At 39.2% G+C, this 14,111-nt stretch overlaps 1 protein-coding gene and 1 long non-coding RNA gene across 2 annotated transcripts in view; one reads left to right on the forward strand and one right to left on the reverse strand.

The window, feature by feature from the left end:
* LOC109476588 overlaps positions 1–5,303 on the reverse strand; it is an 8,738-nt gene extending 3,435 nt beyond the window's left edge. The window contains exons 1-2 of the long non-coding RNA XR_002140618.1: positions 4,917–5,303; positions 3,298–3,479 (exon numbers count right to left, since the gene is read on the reverse strand). This is a non-coding gene — a long non-coding RNA (uncharacterized LOC109476588). The remainder of the gene's footprint in view (positions 1–3,297; positions 3,480–4,916) is intronic.
* Positions 5,304–6,484: 1,181 nt separating this feature from the next.
* Positions 6,485–13,601, forward strand: LOC109476538 (zinc metalloproteinase nas-15-like). The gene is made up of 9 exons (XM_019777523.1): positions 6,485–6,581; positions 7,141–7,197; positions 8,012–8,119; positions 8,486–8,632; positions 9,346–9,469; positions 9,758–9,939; positions 10,797–10,935; positions 11,477–11,559; positions 12,082–13,601. Exons 1-9 carry the CDS (start codon positions 6,512–6,514, stop codon positions 12,222–12,224), a joined length of 1,053 nt encoding a protein of 350 aa, XP_019633082.1. The 5' UTR covers positions 6,485–6,511; the 3' UTR covers positions 12,225–13,601.
* Positions 13,602–14,111: the final 510 nt, after the last annotated feature.

Below are 14,111 nucleotides of genomic sequence, written 5' to 3' on the forward strand. Positions count from 1 at the left end.
TGACCATTCTTGGCCGAGGGTCGCTGCATGTACACTGAAAAAAAAAAGAAGACATGTGCCCCACAGTTTCAACCTGACAACCAATTGCAAACACTGGCGACGTCGACATTGACCCAGAACATAGGCTGGGTCAACCTATACATGTACAGTACAAACTCACGCCGGCCCATCCTGTCAAAACGGACAACTGTACTCACACGTAAACGCACTAGGATTGCCACTGAATAAAAACAAACAACAAAACTAGCAAAACCTACGCATACTAAATAGAATAATAGCTCCATCACATTAACTACCATTGTCACGACTTCAACGCGTCAACGCCGTCGAAAAAAACCCCAACAACTTTGGAACCTCTAGAGTATTAAAACAGCACCAAAATCCTTACTTGGCCATATGTCTCAGTTCAGTTCGGTTTTTATTCGCACTTTAAAAAAATGTAACAATACAGACCCAAAAAAATATAAATGAAATATAACAGTGCAGGGAGGCCGGAAGCATAAAATGCTTATGAAGAGGCCTCCCTTCATAACTTAATTAACAAGTCAAATGAATTTGATGAATAAGAAATAACTTACTAGGTAACGGGTAAATGAAACAAAACAATAAAATACAATACGATGCAATACTATCTACAATAATGAAAAGTAGTAGTGAAAAGTAGTAAACAAGGAAAATTAAACAAAAATTAAGAATGTGTGGGGTTATTTATGAAAGTTGCTTTAGTATGATTTTTGAAAATGGTGACGGAGGGACTAATTTGTAAAGTTCTACTTAGGTTGTTCCAAATTGTTGGGCCTCTGTACGTGATTGTAAATTGACGAAGATTCGATTTCGCATTGGATGGCCTTAAATAATTGCATTGGCGTGTAAAGTGGTTGTGGATGTCTGAGTTTAATAAGAAGGTGTAGGTGTCGTGGAAGGTTTCAGGAAGGCAAGGACATTTATTCATTATCTTGTACATTAAAAGACTTGTTTGTAGTTTATTTATGTCATTTATGGACAGTATTTTGAGCTTTTTAAACAATGGTGCAGTAGGGAAAGTGAATGAAACTTTTGACGCTATCCTGATGTATCGTTTCTGAAGCAAAAAGAGCGGTTTAAGTGATGTAGTGTACGTGCTTGCCCATATAATATTACAATAACTTAAGTAAGGACAGATAAGACTATAATAGAGAGTAATAAATGTTTTAGGACATAAAATATTTCCTACTTTCCGTATAATACCAATGTTCTTGGATATTTTTTTACTAATAAGATCGATGTGATTTTTCCATGTTAATTTTGCATCTATTAAAACCCCTAGAAAACGGGTGTGTGTCACTTGAGTAATAAGGTTGTTGTTTATGAATATTTGTACGTTTTCCTTCGGGTAATTTCTATTTTTACCTGCAAGTATTATTAAATTTGTTTTTTTTTAACATTTAAAGACAATTTGTTTGTTTTAAACCACTTACTTACTTTATCCAATTCTTCGTTCATTGTAGTTTAGATTTTTATGAGACATGAATAGATTTGTATCATCAGCAAAGAGAAGAGCAAATAATTTTTGAGATACTTGTGCTAAATCATTTATGTAAATTAGAAAAAGTAGGGGTCCCAGGATGGATCCTTGAGGAACGCCACATGTTATCGAGTTATGTTGTGATTTGTAAATGCCATTGGTAACATATTGTTTTCTGTTAACAAGATAATCTTTAAGCCAATCATGAACTGTGTTTTGTAAGCCGTACATATGTAATTTGTCAAGTAATATTTGTGGTCAACGGTATCAAATGCTTTTGAAAGATCAAGAAATATGCCTACGGTGTATTCGTTGTTTTCTAACGCTTCGGTTATTTTATCAGTTAAGCATAAAAGGGGCATGTACGTAGAATATTATTTTGCGAAATCCATATTGATGAGAATAAAGAATATTATTTGTTTCTAAGTACCTTAAAATTCTTTTATAAACTAATTTTTCTAAGATTTTTGAAAACGTAGGAAGGATTGATATAGGTCTGTAGTTTGTAAATATGTCAAGATCTCCGGTTTTGTATAGGGGTATTACTTTGGCCATTTTCAATTCTGTTGGTACTGATCCAGTTGACAAAGAAAGCTTAAAAATATGAGTAAGTGGTTCTAAAAGGGAGGAGACATTTTGCTTTATCAAAGATGCACTTAATTCGTCATGGCCTGGAGCTGCATTTTTCAAATTTATGATAATATCGTGAATCTCTGTAGAATCTGGGTCTTCAAAAGAGTTAGTGTGTGGATAGGAACATTCAAAATATTGCAAAGGGGAACAATCGGTCTTTTCGATTTTGTTTGCAAGGGATGGCCCAATATTGGTGAAAAAATCGTTGAATCTGTTAACAATGTCTTGTGGATCATCTATGTATGACTCGCCATCACGAAATTTATTAGGAATGACAATACTTGGTTTTTTTTCTGTTAAGTTCGTTGATTATTTTCCAGGTTTTGGATATATCCGAGGATGCGGCTTTTAACTTTTCGTCGTAATATTTCTTTTTAGACAAACGAATAAGGGAGTTGTACTTGTTTCTATACGTTTTGTAACGGTTTAAAGTAGTTGGAGTTGGATTCTTTGTGTACGCCTTATAAAGTTTGTTTTTTCTAGTTAACGATTTTAACAGGCCAGTGGTAAATCATGGTTTGTTGTTCTCCAATTTGTGGTTCTGTTTACATGTCTTTAAAGGAAAACATTTCGTGAAGTGAGAATGAATGATTTTACTGAAATACGTAAAAGCAGAATTAGTATCGGTACTTTGATATATGCCCTCCCAAGTTTCATCGTTTAATAATCTTTCAAATTTCTTTTTATTAATACTATTAAATCTACGTTGAGTACGTTCATTACAATTGATTTTATCTCTGGTAAGCGATTCTTTAATATAAAACATTGGAAAATGATCAGATATATCAGTAAAAAACAAACCTGTTACGTAAGAATCATTCAGGGAATTTGTCATAATGTTATCAATTAGTGTTGCTGACTTATTTGTTACTCGGGTTGGCTTAGAAATGGTTGGATAGGTACAACAGGAAAATAGAGTGTTGAGAAAATCAGCTGTTAGCTGATGTCTCTAACAATCTTTCATCGTAGTCTTCAGAGAAAAAGTCAGGGAATTTTCAGGGGTCGTTTTGTCTAAAATAATAACAGAAAAATAATCGTTTTCTATATAAACTAATAACAGAAAAATAATCGTTTTATATGAAATGATAGAAAAATAATCATTTTCTATAAAGAAAATTACAGAAAAATTATCGGTTTCAATAAAATAACGGTGTACAAACCAGGCACACTTCGCAGGCTCACTTCCTGGCCCCTGCCCACAGCTCTAACGGGACCGGTAACGGATGTCTCAGCACCGGGGATGTAGACATTGGTTGCCTCGGAGGATGAGGGTGTGTCCGGCGGCGGCTTGACGTGAACGATCTGTGCCCTCCAAGCAGAGGTTGGTGGGGAAGATCACAGCCTGCAGAAGAAATACGAGGGTGTTTGTCGTGAACGTCCAAAAAAATTGTATTTTGACATTAATGAAAGTCTCTCAGATGATTATGAATGACGAATCATTGGCTAAGACTACATCGCATGTCTAATTCATGTTATTTGACATATAATATACCTGATGCAATCGTTGTGCAATTATGAACATTTCATACTTGACTTGAATCAGCTCGCCCAAAACAGGCTAAAACAACTGAAGATTAATTACCCGTCTGACATGTTAGGTCATCTCCAATTTGTCACGCATTCTTTAAGTCAATCTATTAACTCCATAGGTCAGAAAGACTGGCCCTATGTGTCAGTGTTTGAACCTAGCTGTCACTCAACCGTGCAGATGCAGGTGGCAGCTGCTGTAACGTGTAACACTATATACGTGGGACTCACTGGCGACACAGCTTCACAGTCTCCACAAGACTAACAAGTAAAATTTACCCAAAAAGGGAGAATAATTTGACAGTACAATTTTAATTTTATAAAAAACACAACACATGTACACACAGTTCTCTATCATTGCTAACGTGGGCACGGGTAACACCTATGATGACCCTATCTCCGTTCTCAGCTGATCTGGACAGATACTTATAAATTGCAAAGTTTATTGGAAACTCGTATTCGTAAGATAAATTACAACAAGCACATTATTTTGCAAGAAAATACAAGAATTGAGAGTCTAAAAAAGAGAGGGAATGTTCGACCATAGAGAACCAGAATGACAATTTATGCATCAAAACGGAGACAACGAAATAATTTGCACTGCACCATACAAATAAAACCACGCCACAAGACCGAATAATGTGGGATGACGAGACATCGAAAAAGCATGTTAATACATCCAAGTGGCAAAATCAAAGAGATCCTGGAGAATACTAGTCAACCAGGGAGAGATTCAGATTTCAGGCGAACGTCAACGTTATTCAGAACAAAACGGCTTCAAACAAAACGATCCTCGTACTAAAACGGACATATACACATGTACACAGACTGATACACTGATGATAATAATGAATAATTTGATATATAAAATATAGATGATTTCAAAACTTTCAGATGGAAATGTGGTGCTTTGGAAGAAAAGGGAAAAAGTTTTAGGGTACGAACATGGGATGTAAGTTTTAACCTTTCTGAAGAACTATGCTTTTCGGAACGACGGGAAACAACAGGTCAGCTGCGACCAACGATTATGATTCTGTTTACAAGATAGGGGCCAATATTACGCATAGGGCATTCAACGTTTGTTCGCAGAATGGCACCGTTTCTTGTCTTAATCCAAAGGTCTGTTTTTGTAAAGATGATCGCTAGAAACTGATGGAACGAAAACACGTTACATCACTACAATATGAAGACAACAATCGCTGAAAGAGACTGATCAACTCATTTGTAGCAACTTTCTAACTTACCCACATACCTTCTGCCAGCTCCTTGTCTGCCTTTAAGTTGTGCAGCGTCAGGTCGGGCTTCCATGTCCCAAGGATAGTGGAATATCATAGTGTCCTAGATCCTTGGATTTCCCCTCGCTGTATGATCTTCGTGGCCCCGCAATTTAGTAAGAGCATACTTTCCCACAGGCAGATCCAAGACTAGGAGCATTTCCTCTGTTTCCTTTCCCGTCATCTCGCCCTTGACCAAGGCCTTGAATCTGTAGCTGGGGCAGCTTTGGTGCTTGTGCATAACCTGGAATTATTCCGCCATCGAGAGGGAGAGGAAGGATTTCACGTCTGTGCACGGTGACGGCAGCGCGAGAAATGGCCTGTGTGGTCTGTTTCTCCCCCAGCCGTTTCCTGTTACCAGTGTCAGCTGTGTGTGAGAACTGAGAACTTCAGTTAACTGCGCCTCCGGTGATTTGTCAACTGTCTGACAAGGGTGACCTTAGGGTCATCTCACTGCTCACAGGCTGACAGTCTGGAAGCAGACGCCTTCTCATGTCAACAACTAGAGACTTGTGAGTGGCAAATGCTGGGCGTCCGGTATTTGTAAAACTTTGCAGGAATACGTCTTACGCATAGCGTCCTGATATATCTCTGGGCACAAACATATCACCAATAATTAACTCCATCACTACTGCCAACGATATGGGTTAGAAGTAGCTTGGGAGCAAGGGTTGGCCGCAGTGGTCGCAGCACACACAAGTTCTACCCCGCTATAAAATATATTGTATGTACAATACCCACGGTTCACACAGTGAAAAGCCGCTTGTCTTTTAATTGACCTCAGATTAGACAGAGGTGAACTATTATCAATCACACCGCTAACGTAGCGACCTGAGGTTAAGCCCGATGTCATGCCTGTCAGACACGTCTAGACGTAACTGCGCAAACCCTCCTTGATTTTAGTGGACTCAGAATCGGACCATGAAAATAACGTATGTGGTTTATATCTCCCCTGGTGTGATTTTTTAGGTTTCAAAACCTCTAAGGAAGCAGAAATTTGCCCACGAAAACGGACGGGCAAGGCGTGGGGAGGGCGCTGTTGACGCCTGTATGACCCTCAAAAGGTTGAAGGTCATGGGGCATAGAGAAGTCATAAAGAAGTGAAATTTTGTTTTGGGTGTAACTATTGTTCTTTTGTTAGTATATTGATGAGGAAATTATTTACAAGGTAAGTGGGGATTAGAAAAGGATGAGAAGGAACCCTGTAAAAGGTAAACGGTAAAGCACACACAAAAAACATATTGTAACTTACACTACAACGACTACAACGCAAACCTGTCTATATTAGCAACCGCTAATATTACTATCTAGTGTTATCTGTCCATTAGGTCAACTTCTACGCTTTCCAGCCGCCTCTGACGGATGGTAGAGGCTACATGTACATGTACAGCGCATAATGTGGACAAACTTAGATGCCTATTGACTGCTTATGCCATCGTTTTTGTTGAACATTGGGAATGAATATATCTCTGGGAATTCAATATTATTGTACCAATTCTTTTCTTTATAATTTTTAATGTGTTTTTTTTTTTACATTCGTCTTCAGTTTCAGACTTTGGCAACAGAGGCCGACATGGATGCTGCAGTGCTGTTTGTCTGGGGAATGACAGCTCTACTGTCTATGTCCCTAGCGACACCTATTGGTAAAGCACGTTTATTTTGCATGTTCATGCCCGTGAGCTGATAGCAACATGAAACAATGTATAGAAGGACTATACGCACAGTATACATCTGACCCGTACTTACCCCCAGTTGAGCAAAAATGTTGATTTTCATTCAACACACATTGAATTTTATACATTTTGGCGACGCCTCTGTCGCGGATCCTGTTGTATAGTATCAAGTTATCCTTGCAAGTAAATTTTTGAATTCTGAAAACCTTACCAAATCCTTACCAAACTGCTTTTAGCAGCACTTACAGGCATATCATCTAATGTTTCTGGCGATATCTCAAGATGTAAAGAAAGCATTTGCTGCTTTAATCATACTCAATGGACAGCAGCGTTCATGCTATATCCATCCATGTTTATCAATGTTACAGCAGTTTATTCAGAAGATTTTTGTCCGTGATCTCTAACATTATTGTTTGCCTATTACCAAACAGTGCTCGTTCACTGTAGTATGTCATAATGTCCTGTGTAAAAGTGACTTTTTCCCACCTCTTTTGGATAACGCTGATGTTTCTGTTCCCATTTAAAACAGGAAAACGCAATGATACCAGTGTAAGGCCATCCATTGTCGAGATCAACCTACAGGCCGGTAAGTTATAATTCACTAACTTCTGGAGGAACAAGAAATCGAAAGAGATTCCAAAACTCAGCTGGCAGTTTCAGACACCACGTTAACATCAATGTTAACAAAAACTCTACATTAAATTAAAGATGTGTAACATAGCAACATGATACAGGCTAAAAAGAGTTATTTGGTATAGTCCATTAGTAAGACTTCAGCTGGCGCGCGGTAACTTCAGTGACCCAAAAATACAGTCAGATACAATGGAAAAACTACAACATCTGGACCCTAATAATAGGATCTAATTATATACCGAAAATCAAAGAAATCCGTCAAACCCACCGTGAGTTACAGTTGCGAACACACAAACATGACCGAATACAGTACCTTCCCGCGGAAGGATACATTATTTCTTTGAGGTAATAAATGCCCAGTGTCTCTTTTGCCATGACTTCTGCCGCCCGTTCCATGTGGTTCCTCGTTTGTGGTCCTGCGCGGGTTTCAGCCGGAGAACCTAGTCCCGATTGGCGTCGTATCACGCATAAATACATGTATCGCGATGTTTCGAGAGGGCCTGCATGCCCTTTTTCGTAAGGCGTAATCAGGCCTTTTTAGACTTCGTAATTCGTACGCAGCCTCCGCAAAAATCAACGTAATTCGTAATAGGATATTAGCCGCAAAGCGTAACGTCGTAATCAGCTCTGAGACTTTAACGTAATTCGTAATCGGCGGCGGAAATTTTGCGTAATTTGTAATCACTGCCCCCCCCCCCCAATGCAGGCCCTCTTTCAACACAGAATTGATATCACAATTGAAATCACTGCTGCATTATTTTCTGCAGGCTTGCTGGGTAACCCAAACTGCGGTGAGATGCCGGCTTGTGATAAGGTCTGTAGGTTTGGGTACGAGAAGAGCCAAGATGGGTGCCCAATATGTAGCTGTATCCCGGGTGAGTATAGACAGAACCCTACCCCCCTACAACACACAACATTCCATGTCTGATAATGTTTTACATCTCCTAGAACTTACACTCACATGTGCATTTAGTCCTGGGCAGGACTTCACAAAACCCACAAATTTTAGAAAAGGTGGAACATTACGTGTTCCATGGTTTACAAAAGAGAAGTCAAACCCTTAAGACATAGTTTTAGACATAGCAATAGTTTTAGACAATTAGATTTCATAATGTACGTTTTAAAGATATTTTATGCTATGTAGCCTTCGGGCATGGATTTGCAATAAACTTACCATTGATATGCAATAAAATGTTCATTCATTCATCCATTCATTATACCTCTTTAACAAAAACTGACAGATGATAAGAATATTCTTATCGAGGGTGACATGATGTCGACTCCCGCGGTCCGAGCCCGTCTGTTCGGCCCGGGGAGCCGCGGGTCCACCGCATTTGGGAATCTGTGGCCAGGAGGAGTCGTCCCTTACGTCATCGACAGTTCACTTGGTGTGTATAAACTGTGTTTATCGTCATCCTCCCCATTAAAGTGCTCATGACACCAAAATATGACCTTAGCTGATTGTAGTTCACATAACTAGTATTACCTGGCTAACAGACACAATTACAATAAATATGCACGGTTCTCGTGTTACATTCGATATTCTAATGCCCTGCCTTGGAAAAGTCAGCACAGGCCAGTCCTGGTAGGCAAATTGCATCTCTACATTTTATTTTTGCATGTCTTTATTTTTTCACCCAGTGATGTCAGCTCAGGAAAAAGCACATAAATGCAAAAATAATACACAGAGATGCAAATAGAGATGCCTAAAGTGGGCTAGAGAGTGGGCTGGTTGACATGTAGTTTATTGTTTATTGTTTATTGTCAATTTGCACATAAAAATGTAACAGTATTAAAAGAAATTATATACAAGCAAATATATGCTGGAGAGCCCAAGAAACCCGAAGGTTTGTCTAGTGGGCTCTCCCAAATCCTATTAGTTTTACGATCTCTTATTTACATACATTTATTACATTTACATTTAACTTGCAATGTATTAAGGGACAAGCAAACAAATTAACTCAAAATAGGTACAAGGTAATATAAAGTTAACACGGCGAATTAGATATCTAAATAGTAAAGTAAGACAATCAAGAACATATCATATTGAATAAAAAAAATAGATTATATTATATTATATTATATTTATATTATTTTATAGCCAGCGAAGGATTAGCAACGCAAGCGATCACGGCGGGGATGAACGAATGGACCTCACAGACCTGCGTCAGCTTCGTCCCAAAAACCGTGCAGACCAACTACGTCAAGTTTTATAAGGGCGAGGGGTAAGTTAATCTTTGCTAATTAATGTGATTATAAAATATCTGTAACTGACAGGACAACATTAAAAAACTAAGGTACAATTGTTTTATTTTCAATGGCGAAGTGGTATAAGTAGTATAAGTGACACGCCAAAGTCAGCATGCTGATTCATCTTTAGTCTTGTACGTAGGTCAATTCTTTTGTACCCACGTGTCTGTCTGTCTGTTTAGTTATAGACCTTACGAAAGTCTCTGTACCTTTGTTGTGTCAATAAAGTCCTTATGATGTATCGTTGTTCTGTGTGTTTGAAGGTGTTGGTCTTACATCGGTGTCGTTGGAGGGGAACAACTCGTTTCCCTTGATACGGGCTGTTGGTACACCGGCACTGTGGCTCATGAGATCGGACACGCGCTCGGCTACTTTCATGAGCACTCACGTCCAGACAGGGACGACTACGTCACCATCCAATGGGACAATGTACTAAGTGGTACCGGTAAGTACAGTAGGCATGCCCGTAGACAGGATTTTGAAGGGGGAGGGGGTCTTCGCACTGTCTGAGGGACCAGCGAGCGCCGTGGCCGAAGGCGCGAGGTGTCTAGAGGGGTATGAGGGGTACGATTCTAGCCCCGCTGGTAATACGAAACAGTCCATCTTTTAAAGAAAAATCTTGGACATTTAGATAAAAAGTGGACCTTTGGGCCTTGTGTGTGTGTGTGTGGAGGGGGGGGGGTCTTCCTGGCTACGGAAATGGTAGGCGTCCTCCCATCTCGAGAGATGATGATGGTAGCATGCTATTGCTAAGTCTGGTTTTGTGGCCGTGTGCAACGTCTAGTGTGCCTCATCAGCCCAATATATACAATCCAGTGGGACTGATCATGAGTTTGGTATTGTTTGTCTAATAACAAAGCAGTCTTTCTTTCATATATTTTTGCATTGTGGGAGTTTGCATCTAAAGATATATTCACATTTTTTATGACATCAAGTCTCTTGAAATCTGACTTGAATTGGGATTTACGTTGCTTTGGACGAATTTCAGAAGAAACAAATCGTCATTGGCTACATCATGATATCTTATTGCATATTATGAGAAATAAACCATGTCACTGTTATTCGTATATTGTAATTCCTGATTTTTTCACTGTACTTTTATGTTCACAGTTTTCACTGTCACTTCTGATAAATAATTCCTGGACTTTCTTTTTCCTGCACCTGTCGCCACCATGAATATATAGTATCGTGAACATGTCCACTTTTCTCAGACAGTGAAATTTTCCTACCGTGAAAATAAAGTGAATTACAGTATTCACAGTCAAGGGAGGGATATGACAGCCATTTTCCTGTTTTCCACAGAATTCCGTAGACAATTCGACAAATATGACGAGTCCTACATCGACTCACTCGGCACTACTTACGACTATGGATCCGTCATGCACTACCCTAGGGATGCTTTCAGCTCGAACGGCCAACCTACCATTGTTCCAAGCCAAAAGTAAGACCACATTATGCAATTTTACAATATTGCTTTTATTAATGCTCACGTATCAGAATGTAGAAAACGCGTTTACCTAAAAACTTAAGTAAATGTAGCTGGCATATGGAGAAAAAATGGACAAATAGTGGTAACATAATTACATAATCATTTCTATCCGAGATTTATTTTAGTCGAGATGACAAGGAGGTCTTGTCTCTGATAAAAAAAAAACTACTGTGTTAAGCCTAAAGACGATTACTGGTTAAGAGAAAGCAAACGATTAAACACAACGCTATTCTACCTCTTTGATAAAAACATATAGTGCAAAAAAAGCCCGTTGCAGTACCGTTGAAGGACGCCAGGTGATCCATTTTCGAACTTGACCTTCGTTTTCACAACCGCTACTTACCTACCGAATATCTTGAAGGCCAATTCACTGCTTTTTGAGTTAAGATGTTGACATACGTACAGACCCACAACACGGCCACTCCACCATGGCCAAACCGAAAACATAACCTTCTGGCGAAGGTAATTAATGAATTTCCTCTCCATACATTAGCGGCGTGACGCTCGGCAACACAGAGGGGATCAGTGAGATGGACGCCAGGCAGATGAACCTGCTGTACGGATGCAGCCCGCCAGGTGAGTTAGATGAGAGTCTGTCCTATTAACCCAACATACATTTGTAGTCTGCACAATGTTAAAATGTCTTAGAGCAACGCAGTTGAAGGGCTTGCCATCTTGATATATGGGAATCACTTGTAGTATGTCAGAAAAGTTGTCAAAGGTCATCTACTTGAGGTTTAGACCACGGAAAACACACAATGACGGTTACTCAAACCTCTGCATTTAGTTCACTAAGTCTGCATTTAGTTCGCTACTAGAAAATTTCATACGACAGAAAGTATGGTGAATATAACCCTAAGATACATGACTGACCTCTGATCCAAATGGGCAGTGTCGTCAGCTGGCGCCAGGTAAATGATAACAGTTGATGTGTAACAGACTCCTTCGCACGCCTATGAAACACCTGTAAGCTGCAGCAACGAACACACACACATTACCGAAAACAGAACCCTTCCGCGGAAGGATATCCCATTCCCTGAAGATTAAAACACTGCAAACATTTAACAATTCACAGTATTATGATACATATTGTTGCAGGGGAGTCTACTACACCGGCGGCAACGACATCAGCTTCCTCCTGCATGGACAAGAATGAAAGGCGTTGTGACCGCTGGAAAAGCTTCTGCCCGTTCAGCGGCAAGATGCAGAAACATTGCCGCCAGACTTGCGGGCTGTGCTAGCCGGCACACCGCTGAAAATGCAAACACATCTTCTGCACATCTATTTCTTAAAGGCGTCAAATGCAGGGCGGCAAAACAAAAAGTATTCTGGATGAGGAAATCTTGTCTGATAATGACGTTTACATTCGTCTTTCAGCAAATTTTTATCATCATTTTATACCTTTTAAAGTATAAAATGATGATAAGAATTGAACGCGTTTGGGCCAAAAACAAACTACACGAGGAGTCTCTTTATTGTATGTATTTGGTACCGCATATAAATACTAGAACCAGTCTAAGATACAAAACAAGTAAACGTTTTCATCGCATGTTTGTTTCAAACATATGAGTATGCTATAGGAAAAGTATAGCAAAGGTTAGATTCAAGTTGCTAGATGGAAAGAATGCCACAAAATTGATTTTGAAAATTGAATTTTGCCGCCCTGAAATTGCATTGGATGTGTTTATTATGTTTTCGGGGCTGTGTGTCTGTCGGTGAACAACATAACTCAAGAAGTTATAGATGAATTGTAATAATATTTGGTATGTGGGTAGGTCTCAATGAGACCTCAAAATGAATAGATTTTAGACCACCTAGCAACTTGTTATGATACTGCAGTGGGACTTCTGGTGTTGATATCTCATGTTCTATACATGTTATGGTCATGAATTTTTGGTGGAAGATAGCTGTTGTACCTGGGAAGAAGTGAAATAAGCGTGAGCTTCCAAGCAGCTTACTCTATAACTACAGGACCAACAAGAGAATATTTCGGTTTGATAGTCAGGTGCCGCCGCGCCATATGTGTTACGCAGTGGGCGGTTACACTGGCTATAAAGATAGAGGATAACTCGAGAGAGAGTTGGAGGATCGCCCTGACTTTTGCTTTGTAACTATAGCTTTCTTAAAGTGACGCCTGATATAATTAGATGCCAATTTCGCAAATCAGGAGGTAATTTAGACAATTAAAGAGGAAATTCTATATACATTTGCTGCCTTCGATGATGGGACTATGTGACGTGTGTAATTATAATTGACAACCAGTGGGACATCGACAGATATGAATTAAGACCGACATGTAATTTGTACAATTAAATAGGAACTGACGGGGGTTAAAGAAAACTCCTGTTTCCTAGTGGTAAATAACGCTATGAGTCCGACGCATATTGCTGCATTTTGGAAGTTAAGTAAAGGTGAACATCGTTTAACATAACCTATGTAAATTAGGATCTCATTTGCATGAATAATGAGGAAATGCCTTCCTTTTAAAGCTAAGACTGACATTCGGTGGAGAATATGATCAACTGATATGAGTTATATAAATGAGGATCTTACATATGCATAATCAATGAAAAATATATTTTATCGGTCATAAAGGTTAACATCATTTGGCAAATGTATGAGCTCGTGTAATCGGTTTATCAACTTTCTTTCCAATACCTTTTTGTGCACCAAACATTGGTCGATTTCAAAGACGACAAACCACATGCACATATGTACACTATTTAATAAAACGTTGGCAAGTGGTCCTATTATGACATAGGCTCCTAGTCTACTTCATGTAGAACAATGTCCAGTACTAGCAGGAGGTAGGATGCAAAACAGTTATAGTATATAGGGGATGCGTGGTTGGTGAGAGGGAGATTACGACCATTGAAATCTCAGTATGGTCTTCTTATGTCTATATGCCTGTGTCTTGGCAAAACATATCTATCATTCTTAACAGCGCTGTCCTAATGTTTAGAGGATTAAATGGCACTGAAGGATACAGCTGTTGTGTAGCTTTAACTAGATATTATATACATGTATATGTACAACAAACTGCGCCAGTTAAAATCTAACATTTCCCTAATTTCTGCAATCTGAAGTATATGAAAAAGCAGTAGCTCCAAGAGACTGCTATTTGTGAC

Source organism: Branchiostoma belcheri, unplaced genomic scaffold (genome assembly GCF_001625305.1).
Source record: "Branchiostoma belcheri isolate BF01 breed outbred unplaced genomic scaffold, Haploidv18h27 scaffold38, whole genome shotgun sequence".
Lineage (NCBI taxonomy): Eukaryota > Metazoa > Chordata > Leptocardii > Amphioxiformes > Branchiostomatidae > Branchiostoma > Branchiostoma belcheri.